General features: G+C 39.5%; 2 protein-coding genes across 13 annotated transcripts in view; both read left to right on the top strand.

The window, feature by feature from the left end:
- znf609a (zinc finger protein 609a) overlaps window positions 1-2639 on the top strand; it is a 77301-nt gene extending 74662 nt beyond the window's left edge. For 7 of the 9 annotated variants that reach the window (XM_081712240.1, XM_035522868.2, XM_081712241.1 and 4 more), the window contains 2 exons: window positions 245-314; window positions 567-728. In XM_081712240.1, coding sequence (XP_081568366.1) covers window positions 245-314; window positions 567-576 — 80 coding nt within the window. In that variant the 3' untranslated portion in view covers window positions 577-728. Of the gene's footprint in view, window positions 1-244; window positions 324-566; window positions 729-1139 lie in introns of those variants that run through there. The other 2 variants (XR_014123136.1, XM_035522870.2) reach the window with 2 other exon arrangements.
- A 6168-nt stretch (window positions 2640-8807) lies between these two features.
- gramd2ab (GRAM domain containing 2Ab) overlaps window positions 8808-14419 on the top strand; it is a 20161-nt gene continuing 14549 nt past the window's right edge. For 2 of the 4 annotated variants that reach the window (XM_081712237.1, XM_027001081.3), the window contains exons 1-2: window positions 8809-9034; window positions 13116-13241. In XM_081712237.1, coding sequence (XP_081568363.1) covers window positions 13123-13241 — 119 coding nt within the window. In that variant the 5' untranslated portion in view covers window positions 8809-9034; window positions 13116-13122. Of the gene's footprint in view, window positions 9035-13115; window positions 13242-14419 lie in introns of all 4 variants that reach the window. The other 2 variants (XM_081712239.1, XM_027001079.3) reach the window with 2 other exon arrangements.

Raw genomic sequence — 14419 nt, 5'->3', positions numbered from 1 at the left:
TTCTGAGAACTAGTGAAGTACCTTAACCACTGAGCAACCACTGCTCATCATACTCGCCATCCATTATGGTCCTCATCATACAAGTGTCATAAATAAAGATTCCCCAGCTTCTGCGTGCCAAAGGGAAACCGAGAATAGGTTTTACAAAATCATAGATACAGTCATCATGCCAAGTGAGTCGAGCATCATTCCTGGTTAATCAAATGTTGGTATTCCACCCCATACCTTTCCCTCGTCCCAACAGGTCTCTCCTCATCAGCCATTGTTGCCAGTCAGCAGACCTCGGCTCCTTCCCTCTATCCGCCTGCACGGAGGTGAGAATGGTAAGATATTATTATTTATTAGCTGTAGGCAAGAAACACTCTGTTCCTTCTGCTGCCTCAGTTTGTTGCATCTAAATAATCTGTGGTGTTCTACAAAGATCCTGCTCAGTAGTACTATGCATCTGTGTTGCCCCCTAGTGGAATAAATTCTTGTTTATCTTTTTTTTAAACGCGTGTCTCAGAATAATGATTTCTTCTCACTTCTTAGCTTGTTTGTTCTTTTTTCTTTTTCCTTTTTTTTAGGCGAACTTGACTGTGTCAAGGCTGTTCCCTTCCTTTCCTTTGTCCAGCAGGGAAAAGGTGACTAGAGGACCTCAGTTTTGCCTGCAGCCATGTGATCAGATCACATAAGGAAAGTGTGTGGAGTTTATGACATCAGTTCAATGGTGAATTTTTGTTTTTTCTTCCCGGATATGCCGGTGTTTTTGACCCCACCCTCTCCAAAAAAAAAAACCAAACAAAAAAAAAAAAAACCCTGTCTTGGTTTGAAGATGGTGGGTGCTCATCCATCACTTGCCCTGCCCCCTCTGTGATACTGACTACATGTTTATGAGAGAGGAAACAACCACCTGTGTGCAGAGACTTCATATGATGTTGTCTTTTGAAAACCTTTATTTGAGGAGAGTGGGCAATTGTGATGGAACGGGAAATGGACAGTAATGGACTGGAAATTTCATGTCACTACATTGTTTACCAGTCTGAGCCCTGCCAAAAAGGGTTAACAGTTAATTCACAGAACTGTTTTACAAGTTTCGTGACGATCCCACAAATTAATGGATACTTTTCTTTTTGTCTTTTGTGGATTCTTTTTAAAAGGTGAGAGAGACAGCAGTCACAGAATCTTTGGATTGTCCCCTTTCTCCTTCCTGATCTTCACACCCACAATGAACACACAAACCTCACTCCCCCTCTTCCCAACACACATGCTATCTGGACTCTATGCAAGTTGACGTTATCCACCTCTCTCACCCAGGTCACATTCAGGGGAAAACGTCTGTTCCTGTTACCGTTTCAGTTGTGAAGATTTTACATCCGCTTACTTGAGTTCACACAACTTTCTTTTTTGTTGTTTTGTTAAAGTCATTTACAACACACTTCACCTACAATCAGTGTGTATAGTTCACTGTTGCTAGGATGCATCTTTCTTTTTCTTTTAAGGAGACGTGTAGATGTGTCTCCAACTACAGCCCCATCAGCTGTTCTGCAACGAATGTTCCACTGGCTTGTGTATGCAAGTAGAGGTTATCAGTTTTCTTCTGAGGGGTTACACATTTCTCCACCACCTGCTTCATATTTCATTTGGGATCTTGAATGGGACTACCGACATTTGGCTGCTTCACGAGGAAGTGCTGCAAGGTACTCTATGGAAGGCAGGAGACTTTGCAACTGCTTGCTCTAGGCTGGACTGGAGTAGTGCCTTCCAACACCCCGAACATCCCTGCTGGGAGGAAGCTGTGCTCTTGCGGGAGCTTCTACGGGACCCTCAGTCGTCTGAGACGTGCGAATATGGGTGTGTGTGTGTGTGTGTGTGTGTGTGTGTGTGTGTGTGTGTGTGTGTGTGAGTGTTTGTGGGCATATTTGTATGGCATGGGAGTGACCAGGTTTTCAGAGCTCCAATTGCCTGATCGCAGACTATATCGAGCGCCTCTGCTTTGTCTCAAGATGCTGCTGTCTGAGAGTCTCATGCTAAACTGCATGATGGGAGTTTAAGCCCTGGGACGAGTGCATATATGAAGGCACTGAGAGTTCAAAGGAAGTCTCTACAGGGACATTCATAGAGTGCCTAGGTCCTGTGGCTACCCAGGGTTACCTAGCCCCTGCGTATACCCAAGAGTGCTCAGTCGTACGACTTCTTTGTTTGGGCTGGAAGTCCACACAGAGTTCCCATTCTGAATACATTGATGTGTAGAGTTTCTATATACCTACCAATGGAGTATATGTGCTGTTCGGTGTTCACTGTTGGAGCTCCTTCCTCTGGCTATGCCCCTGGCTATGTCTCACTCCCACTCTGTCATGTGTATCTGCATGGTGTACTATAGCACTAGAGGAACATTAACCTACAGAGAGGAAGGCAAGCAGTGCACGTTTGCCTACTTACTGTTGATGCCCTTCACTCTCACACACGCACTCACTATGTGGTTTCTGTATATATTGTACAGAGGAATTATTTTAAAAAAAGTTGTTGGATGCTATTGAAATTTCCTAATCTTTTTTCTTTGTCTGTTAGACTTTTTTTTCTACTATTGTTGATATAATATGAATATGTAGCTGGTGTAACGGCTTTATAATTGAAGTGTTGTGAGATATTTTATATATATATATATATATATATATATATATATGTATGTGTATGTATGTATGTATGTATGTGTGTGTATATGTGTGTATATATATATATATATATATATATATATATATATATATATATATATATATATATATATATATATATATACATACACACACATACATATATATATACATATATATATATATATATATATATATATATATGTATATATATATGTACATACACACACATATATATATATATATATATATATATATATATATATATATATATATATATATATATATATACACACACACATATATATATATATATATATATATATATATATATATATATATATATATTTAAAATCCCCCCCCCCCTGCTCCCCCTTCTCTCTTTACTTTACTCCTCTCTTTACCTTCAGTCCCATGATTTTCACAGCATGTCATATTTCACATTCAATTTGGCTCTCCCATCTAATGAAATAATATATATGAATGCAGGCAGAAGTGGGTTATAGTAGAGGACTATTTTATTTGGTCCGGACGGACAAGTAATGAGGTCTTTTTCATTTTCTTTTTTCGTGTGTGCGTGCGTGTGTGCGTGTCCGTCCGTCTAACTCTGCGCTAGTGTGAAAAGTAAGATTAGAGTTCTATGCTCTTATAGTTGGAATGGTGGCCCATGCCATACCTGTTGCTTCTGCTCCCCTGTGACTGGCGTGGTTCGGTCTTGCCCATCCTGTACAGTGGCAGGTAGTTCTGTTTCCTGCAGTAGTTTTATTGCTGCCTCCGTCTCTCAGGAGTGCGTCATGAAAAAAGTATATATAACATTTTACCCCTTCAGATATATTTAGAAACACAAGATGGACAACTGTCCCGTGCAGAGGATTTTTTTTCACCCAAAATAAACAAATATTACACATTTAATGGAATACCAAATGCATTAAGTAGTCTATAGTTTTATTAATCTCACCTTAAACACTAACACACTTGAAGTTTTAGGAGTGGAGGTGCTTTTTGTTCTGCTTTTTTCACTGCAAATTTCTTTCCAAGACTCCCTGACTACGTATTTAATCATGACAAGTCAAGTATTCACCCACACAGAGAATTAAAATGTTCCTTTGGGCTCAGTAGAAAGATGTACATCTGATTTTAATATCCCACACTCATCCCACACACTCTGCCTCAGGGTAGAAGTTGTCCTTTTGAGCTGATGTAGGACCACTTTCCCATGCCCAAATCCCAGTCTTTACCATCTAAAGAGAAACCAGCAAACTGGACTTAGATCAGCATGAAAGGGGAACTTGTACATACACCCTTGGGCATACTGCGGGGAGGGATTTTGCATAAATATTAGTAATGTCACTTAACTGTTTTATCTTTGAACGTATAACCAGTAAAATTGTGCTGTCTGGTGATATGATTCATGATGTTGAGGAAAAAGCGCTTGTTATAAGGGTTTTTGTTTGTTTGTTTTTTGAGGTATTTTTAGTACTTGTTTGTCTTTAGAGAGACAAGTTGGTCAGTTTTGATTTGAAATTTCACATTCACGTTTGTCTCAAATGGTGCTACTAAAGCTGGTCCCATGCAGTCTGAAGGGAGGACGTGTTCTGTGTCCCCCATCACCTTGTATCTGCTTCCTCATTTATTTGGTCCCTTCCCATCCTCACAGCTTTGTTTTTTCTTTGCCCACTTTCCATCAGCTTTGTCTCACTATTAGTCATTGGTACTTGAAAGAAAGATGTTTACAGCTTTTGTTCATTTCTATGTTTGTGTTTGAATGCATTTCTTTTGTAAACCTCTCTCCCGCATCCCCTTGTCTCTGAGCTCGGTATCATTTTTCCTCTGCCGCTGTCCCTCCCTCACTTCCTGGGGTTGTTATATGTAAAGTGTACATTACCACATTTCTTTTTTTTTTATACAATATTGTAACTTGCCTTTGTACATTTAGGCAGAAAATAAATCTTTTTATGAGACAATCACTCCTGCAGCTCTGCCTTATCTTTGCTTCATTTTAGAGCAATTATGAGGAACTAGTTTGAAAGTCATTTTGATATGTTTAAATTCATCACTGAAGATATCTGTTATTTCTGTATAAACACAGTAACTTATTTGAACACAAAGCAGTTGTTTTAACAGAATTCAAAGACTTAAAAATATGACAGAACACTACTCAATATTTGCATCTAAAATATAGCCATTACAAAGTATGATACAGTGGTCGCAGTATTCAGATGCCTTTAGTTTTTGCACACAGTGTTGTGGATTTGATTTTGAATGGATATTCAAACATTTATCAAGCTACAAAGATTGAAAACATTTTAGAAACTCAAATTCAATAAAAATGTAAAATTGAAATGTCCATCACAAAAGCATATAGACTGCTGTGGCACTCCAACTTGTAATCAGGTTCCTCCACTTTGCTTTAATGATCATTAAGATGTGTGTCTAGAGCTCACCTGCTGCAATTTGAACTGACTGGACACAGTTTGGAAAGGTACATACTTGGGTCTGTAAGAGCCCAGAATTTACACTGCATTGTCTGGAAAAACAGTCATGAAGTGCAAGGAATTGTGGAAACCAGGATCAAATTCTGGCAAGGCAGAGATCATAGACATAAGCAAGGACATAAATCAAGGCTGTGAGTCGGAACCATAGTAGCCTCAATCACTTTGAAACAGAAGAGACTTGGCACGACCTTGAAGCTTTCTAGAGGTGACCGCCTGGCCAAACTGGGCATACGGTTTTCATCCGACCGCTGAGATGAAAACTAAACTATTTGCAGAACAGCAAGCACTAAGTCTAGTGAGAAACAGGTACATTGAACCCTACAGTGAAATGTGATGCAGCATCTTGTTAAGGGGTTACTTCTCAGCAGCAGGGACAGGGAGGCTGATAACAGTTGAGAGACAGATGAATGCAGCCAAATACAGCAACATCCTTGAAGAAAACTTCCAGAGCGCATGCAAACTCTGCCTGACAGTTCACCTTTCAACTTGACATACAGCCAAAACAACAGGGAGAGGCTTCGGAGGAGTCTTGAGTGTCTTTCAATGTCCTTGAGTGGTCCTTCCAAAGTCCAGACCTAAAACCTATCGAACATCTGTGAAGAGACCCAGATGGCAGGTCACAGATGCTCACCATCCAATCCGACAGCGATTGGGAAGATTTTCTCTGAAGAATGGGATAAACTTGCCAAATCCAGGTGTGCAAAGCTTGTAGAGACACATCCAAAACGTGTCGTTGAATTGCTACCAAAGGGGTTAAAAAAAAAAGGGTTTGACCGCTATTGTTGAATAAGGAGAAAATTCAGTTGTTCTTTTAATTAAATTTTGAAACTGTAAACTTTTCAGTGTATCGTTATGAGTGATTAATATATAGTGGGCAAAATGGCATGGCAAGTTTCTCTCTCTCTCTCTTTCTATCCATCTATCTATCTATTTAGCTATCTATCTATCTATCTAGCTATCATGTATGTGTATATATATATATATATATATATATATATATATATATATATATATATATATATATACATACATACATACAGAGCAGAACGTTATGTATTACATAGTGATGATCCTTTTGCTGAATGGCCTGTCGATTAAATGATGCTATAGTTTGCCAGGCTTTATACAGCACTGCTGAAGTGCTGGATGAAAGGCACTTTTCTTCACTGAGGTACACATCTCTGGCCATTGAGTATAGGTATATCAGCACATTTTCATGGAGAAGGTTCACAGTACAAGCACCACCTTGTCTTGGTCCGTAACAACAATTACGTAGGCCTTCCGTGTTCTTACGGTTTGATCATGTACTTGCACCTTTTTTTGTCTTACAAATTGTATTATCTGTTTAGAGGTTGTAAAGGACCAAACAAAGTTGTTATTGAACTATAAACCTGTTTACTGATATTTCCTTCCCTTGACCTAAGAAGGTAACTACACCCTTCTTTTGGCGTGCATATAACATATTACTGCACTTCATCTGGGCTCTGCCCAACAGCAGTAAATAGTTGTTTGTTAGTCTATTGTGCTAACTAGTTTTCCTCCTGGTATGCTAGTGTGCTGTGTCATGTGCTGTCTTCCTGTAACATCACAGATGCCTCACTTGTGTCTGTTTCCTTCTAAAGGAAAATTGCACTTTGATTTTGTTTAAGATTTTGTTTGAGAAAACTGGTAGCTGTGGCCACCAAAGATGCAAGCACATCCCTGACACTGTGCTGTCATTCACTTGCGTTCCCGCTAGCCCTCCCCTGAGTGATGGTTCTCTCATCTTTCTCTGCAGATGGGGCTCTCCAGTAGCTCTGCATTGCAGCTTCACACACATTTATCACGCACGGTGGACTGTCAGAACTGCAGTACAAAGCTTCAATCTGAGTGTTTTCATGATATTCATAGAGTTGTATATTATTATTTCTCTGCTCTGGTGAACACTTTCATTGGCCACACTGTACTTCAGAATTGGTGTCTTTTATTTTTACGACTGTCCTGTTCTAGCCTACACAGATAGCAGGTAATTCTGGCCCAAGTGCTTCCAAACACTTATGGGTCAGTTAAGGCAATGGCAAGTGTGTTCTGGGCTAAAACTGGCCCAGCTGTACCATCAGCATTTAAAGTTGGTCATGCCACTCAAACTCTCACAAGTGGCACTCATTTCAACCTACCATGTGAACTGTTTGTATGCCATTTCTATTTAGGACCAAAACTGGCTCATCTAGGATGTCACCGAATAAGGCCTGGCTATTATATTTACGTAACATAACTGTAGGACAAAATGGAAAAAGTTAAAATATGGGATATTTGATCTCACAGCTAATTTGGTAAAATAAACATTTGCGCGGAGCCACCCAATTGGCAGCCATTCCATTCACAGGCAAATTTTGTTAACTAAATATCAATCTCTGCAAGCCTGTTTTTCTTATAGGAAAACATTCAAACTTCAGTAATGGCCTTCTAATACAAATTATTATTAATCTCTTAAGCACCCCAAAAACAACTTTGCACCATTTTTAATATGAATGATGACAAGCTCAGTGATGAATTCATTCATGTTCAAATGATCTTATGGTCCCATTTGATTACGATTTAGAACAGTACCTCTCCCCGACTATTCATTATTTATTTGTTTCACCATAACAATATCGCCCTCCCTACTGCAACCTATACACTACCCCAAACCAATCTGTTGTGGTAATGCAAGTACATCACTACAGAGGGCGCTCTTGTTCTTTTGCGTAAAGGAACACCAACATGTACATGTGGGCTACTTATCCTGAATTAAAGAAATGGTAACTTTTAAATAGTATGAAATGTTTGACTGAAATCTGGGATTTCTCTCTGCATACGCCCATTCGAGACTTGGCATTTATGTGTCGAAAATGTCCGTCTAACATATGCAGTCGATTTGGCTCATAGTTTCATGCTAAAATGTTCATACTATTGAGATATTGCACATTCTGCAACAGATTTACTTAAATGTGTTCAGATATATGTTACACGTTTCCAAGATATCAGGTATCCATCTTGACAAAAAAGCTTAGTTGCAACAACACTGTCATTAACTAAGCGGTTTCCACGGAGATTACCGGAAGGCTGTAAATGGTTCTGGCAACAAAGCTAGACAAAAAACATAAAACACTATTATTTCCGTGGCATCTGAACAGAATAATTAAATTTAATTATTTTGTGCATATAGAAACCTTTTTTATTATTGTTGTTGTTTATGTTTAGTAGTAGTGCCAACGTAGTTTTAAGTGATATAATAATAAGCAGGAATTAAATCATTCGACTTAGTGCCCGTGTTACTAACTCAAGTGATGTTCTAAATGTGTCTGATTAGAATTCAGAGAACACACTCCTCTCTGCAGTACACTGAAGCACCCAAGCCCACGGAATACATTTCTGCATCATTTGCAGAATGCATCATTTGCATTTCAAAACTATCTATAATATATTAGGACGCCACCGAATAAGACTCGCCATTTCCACTTTGTAGCATAATACGTTTATTTTTAAGTTCCTAAATGTTTGATAATTTGTGAATCCTTTATTTATTACTACGAGCGCATGTTCTACATCATTGTGTTACATTTGCTTGTTGGTCGAAGGATATGCAGGTAGACACACATCCGTCCACGTCCGGGAAACGACACTGTAGCGGGTCGTTATGGGAGGCGCACTACGGGGAATAAGCCACTTCCCACTGTTCTTGAAGGAGCACGGGTTGAGAGCAGCGCAACAAGTTGGATAATTGTATCTGTGCTTTTGAGTGGTGTTCTACCACGAACGATCGATCGAGCGTTTGCTTTTAAACAATTCCCGCTGGATTGTTCTCAGATTATTTCTGGATTTTCCGGAGTACACTAATGACAGCATCGATTATTGTGAAATGACGGTCCCGTGTTACGGTTAAAGGTAAGGGAATCGCAGCCTTCTTAATTATTATACCCAAAAATTGCTTTCTGGATGTCTAAACGCGTCAATTAATTTTTGTAACGGTGATCATTCATGTAAAGTGTGAGTGGAGTAGTAGTCATGCTATATTGTCTTTTTTTATTTAACTGAAGTAAACTATTGGTCACACTGTTCCGTTTTAAAACACTGACGGGTTCTTAGGTTTACCTCTGACTAGAGAGCACAATCCAAGCTATGACACTGCACGAGCCGGAAATTGCGTGAAATGAGGACTTGTTCAATTGATGGCAACTCATGTAAAACAGGATATAAGTAATACCAACGCAGTCAGAGGTGACAGAATACAATTACAAGGTTTAATAGAAGGGTTTCCACCTTTGTTGGACAACTTTGTTTAAGGGCTGTAGTTTGATTATACCACCTCATTTGGGTACCAGTTTTGGTACAGAGCTCATATAACTACATGTTTTTATGTTGACCATACGATTGTACTGAAAGGATCATCTGGGGCAGGGTGCCTTTTTCCAGCCTCTGCACTGAACCATAGAGATCACCCAAGGACATGGAAACAAGTGACCCATTGAAGAGCTCCACTCAGCTCTCTGCGCTTGTTTCTCCCATTCCAAGAGGCCTGCCAATGGCACTGATTGCCCTAGTTGATAGCCCTGCTTACTGGCACTGCATTTCTGGATGTCATTGTGTTTAGACCCTGTGTTACATGCTTCTTACAGAAATGCTGGTGAATAACAGGACCAGCAGGTTCCTGCTTGCATTTTAGTCAGTCTTCTATATTCGTTTGAGATCCAGATAGAGGTTGATTTCCCTGCATATATGTTGAGAATGAATGTGTTAGGAGTAGATAGATCATTTTCATGTGTTTGCATGTTTTTTCCTTTGGTCTTGTACCGCCACCTAACCCTGTTTTGTGGACCAAAGTAAAGTGTGCATGTGTGTGTCAATGTCTGTTTTTGTGTTGTTTTCAGTGCATTTGGAGTTTTATCAGTCTCAGTTGAGTGAATGTAGTGCATATTCTGAGCTGACCCAAAAGGCCAGTTCTGTGTATGTTTGTTTAAAAGGATTCTATGTTGGATTATTGTGAAGGTCATAAGGTCTCTGATTTTCTAAAATGAGTTGTGTGGGTTTCTGTACAATCTATAAAACTTGAGTATTACAAGCTTTTCTATAAGATTGCTTGATACATTTATGTTAAAAATATTTTAGCATTTAATGTAACAGTGCTCTATTCCTTCTTAACACTGTAACAAATGTAAATGTAACAAATGATTGCCAACAGGAAGTGACATTAACCATTTTAAAACATGAGTCATTGTGATCTAGGTAATTCCTGACCGTTATTGACTTTGTAAACAAAAGCAGTAAACCTGCATCCCATAGTAACTGAACAGTCATATATATATAAAATACAAATAGTTATTTTAAATGTTTACCTTCTGGAACTCATTTCATAGATCATTTTGAATTCTGGAGGGAGCAGAAGTTAGGGAAAGAAAGACTCTAATATTGGCTCTGCTACAATGTCCCTCTGCCTGTGTATGATATCTTTGGCAGGAAAGCTTAAAGCAGTTTGCTAAGCCTTACCATACACTGCTTTATTCTGCCTCAGCCAAACCCATGTAGGTTGCAACCACTATTTACCAGTCCTCTGTAGAACCTTGTTACTCTCAGATATAAAGAAACATTGCTGCTATATTAGACTTCTGTCCCATACATAAATGCAGCCGGTGTGGTGAAGTACGCCTTCATTCCCAGCATTTGGGAACCATGGAAAAACTGAGAGAGGCCTTTGTCTCTGTTGTTCACTGTTCTGTGGAGCAGTGTGTGATTGCTGTAGTTGCTAAGCAGGGATATGTTAACCCATTTTTATGTGCCACTCTCACTTTGCAAAGCCTTGTGTTTTGTTCCAGGCTTATTCTTTAGAATTTTTATAGGAAATGTGGAAAACTTGTTTTATCTTAATAATCTTGCAAATGACCTTTTGGTGCCCAAATGTTATTGCCATTGGTGATTAGAGTTTTCCATGCCTAAAACATACCCATAGACCTATATTTAGGTGTAGATAAGGCAACCCATGGCATTAGAAATTGGTTGACATGAAAGACTTCTATTTTACCTTGCAAGAGTCCATAATGCAGATTAATGTTCCCATTGAGAGTACGTGAGTCCACATATATTCTATGTCTTTACAGTATTACACAACAGATGATGCTGCAAGAACAGATGGGTAGCTTTGGTTGTCTTCTTTTTATAATGTCATGTTTGTATCCTTGAATGCAAGAATGCATGTATCCTTGCTCAGTGGTCTGCTCTGACAGTACAGTACTTTCACTCTTTAATCTTTCCTTCACGGGGCAGGGTATCCAGCTTACAGTGTGACTGGACTCCATCCTCGCTCCACCTTATTCTCTTACCCCGTGTCTGTGGATCCAGACAAGAGCCTAGACATAAAAGGCCTTTGTGTGAGGGGTGGAGCGGTGTGTGCTCCGCCCAGCCTCCAGCTCTCTCCTCACTCCGCTCACGTCGCCCAACACCCCACAGCCTTTCCCTGCGGTGCTCTTCATTTGTTGACACCCTGGACACATTCCAGGAAAATGGTCACTGCTCCCAGTGTGCCACCCGTGGGTCTGGGTAGTATGAGACCGAGGCACGCTGAGCAGAACGGCCTGAAGAGGAGGAGCCAATCTTATGAGAAGCACGCATTAATAACACCTGTAACATCAGATATTCAGTGTGTGTTCTGTTGTCTCAGGTCTAAATACTGTAGTCAGATGTTTTAGTGTGTGCTGTGCTTTGGCAAATAAATGTCTATAAATAAATGCAAATGAATAAAGATTTCTGAAGGGCATTAATGGAGAGAGTTGTGTTTTGTCACTGTTTCACATGGAGGACTGCTCTAGAGCTCCTCTTTCAGCCTGTAGGAGACTGCTTCTCTGGAGTGCACTTGTATCAAGTACATTGCAAAGCCCAGTTCTGGATGTCCTCAACTATGAGAAAAAACTGGATTCCTGCAGAATAAGGATAATTTCTAGAATTGTCTCCTGATGAAAAATTTCAACTCATTGAGTGTCAAGCCCAAATGTCATTAGTTACTTTGATCAGAAATCTCAATATACATTTTTAGTGGCATTACTAAGTAAAATGTCTGCTCTGTTTAATTTAGTTGTATATTTATTGCTTAGATTTTACAGTGTGAACAGTCGATTTGGGAATGGGCACTAACGTTATTCAAGTCCCATCTTGTGTGCTGATTTGCATTTGTTGACTTTCACATCTCTATATTTAGTGCTGCTTATCAGTTAGTTCAGTTATCCTCTCACTGTAGCCGTATTCTTCCCCACGCATCCCTCTCAATTCCACATGGCTGTCTTACACACAGGCTTTGGCTGGGGAGCTTGAACATGAGCAAGACACCTGAGGCTTCTAGCTGCTTCTAGCTGTTGCCAGCTGGTTCTACTGTGTAGAATGAGCAAAGTGTAGTACCTGTTCAAAACCATACCTTTTTGTTTTTAACCATACCTAATTTGTTTTTAATAATTTAAGGTGAACCTTTCAGACATTAAAAATGGCTCAATGCTAAAAGTATTCTGTTCAGATAGATATTATTTGGGGTTTTGTTGTTGTCATTTAACCCTGTAAATGTGAACAATCAGTTAGGACGTTTCTAAATACATTGTAAATTGAAGTCAAATTATATTCAGCATTAAGACAGAAGACTTGTGGCTATGTGTGTCACATTACACATCACACCACTAGACTAATACTGTTTACCCTGCCCCTGTTTACAGACTTACTGGGGTTATCTACTTAGCCCTGGATTGAAAACAGGTTTGATGAGGAGAAAACCTTACTGTAACATTTCTTAATAAAGGTTTTTTTTATTATTATTATTTTCATAGTCATTAACTGACAGTTTTGCTTTAAATACTTAGGCCCCAAAATTTGAGGCCAGTTCACTCTTAGATGTAACTGTGAGGGATAGTTTGATTCAGTAGGCGGACTACACACACAGCTTATGTATTTACTGTTATGTACACTTAATATGTATTTTCTGTAACCCTTTCAGATTGGGGATGATGACGGAACAATTGGATCAGAGTGATGACGTGGGCCTTCTGACCACCCCTGAGATCAGTGAAGCCCAAAAAGATGATGACTCTCCATGTCCCCCACACTTCAGACAAGGCATCATGTGAGAAACACAAATATACACACGCACACCTACATGCACGCATGCACACACACACAAACAATCTCCTCATTCGCCTTTTATTTGTGTTTTGCACTGGATACTTCTAGAATGACCCAGCACATCCCTGTCTTTCGTTCCATTAAGTGAGCCATGCCCCTGATCCCTGCAGGCCTGAGCATGTACCACACTGGTTCTGCCGACAGAGAAAGGGCACTGGCATACTCCCCAGTGTTGAGTCAGTGCAAATGAGCTGTGTGTTCTCAGCGGGCAATTTTGCCGTGTTTAAACACGTTCATGCACACTTTGTTTTCTTAAGCACTTTCCCTCCTACCTGGCATACGTTATAAAGCCCAAGCTTGTTTTGAAAGGAGAACGTCGAGAGGTTTTCCAGGTGTTGAGAGACTGAAGCACCTCTGTGGAATCACACCCAAATGATCACCTTTCAGACTTGTTATATAATCGCAATAAGACAGGCACCTAAAACTGATCTTCAGTACTCTAAGTCAGACTAATTTTAGCTACATTTACATTTAGTTACAATGTAATTAATGCTCCAGAACTGGTTTGTTTACTAGTAACGTTCATACCAAATGATCTCAGATTAATCACATCGAAGGATGTGGATCTCAGGAGAATTTTTGATCTTAACAGACTTTATCCTTCATACGTATTTATGAAGTCTTCTCTGACGTCAATATACTTACTGTCCAAAGCTTAGGTTGGCTTTGCCAGGTTCTTATTACTCTGGCTATGATTGCTTCTACTTTTGCTATTTTAATTTAACGTTCTCATTATTTGCAAATGTGGTTAACAGAAAGCAGAAGGAGGACATTGGCATTTGCTCTCACATAATGGGTAACTCCGACTCTAAACTATAACTCTTGATATATTGGTGATGATATATAACTAAGCACTTTCTTGCAACACACTAAAACACAGTTCTTCTGTCTATGTTTTATCATATAGCTGTGTGTTGAGAACTGAATGTCCCCAGAATAATAGGACGCCCTTGCATTCAGCATGATGACAAATGCTTTTGTTTTTGTACTCCAAATACATCTTTCAGTTAAAAAGCTATTCTCCATAAAGATATTACTTTATGTTTGTATGTGTGTGCTGGTGTATACTTGCACCAGTGCCCATGTGTGAGAGACACTGAGAGTGACAGAGATGTGCCC

The sequence above is a fragment of the Electrophorus electricus genome, chromosome 4 (assembly GCF_041902795.1).
Source record: "Electrophorus electricus isolate QZ-2024a chromosome 4, ASM4190279v1, whole genome shotgun sequence".
Classification (NCBI taxonomy): domain Eukaryota; kingdom Metazoa; phylum Chordata; class Actinopteri; order Gymnotiformes; family Gymnotidae; genus Electrophorus; species Electrophorus electricus.
This window is presented reverse-complemented; position numbering and strand designations above follow the sequence as displayed.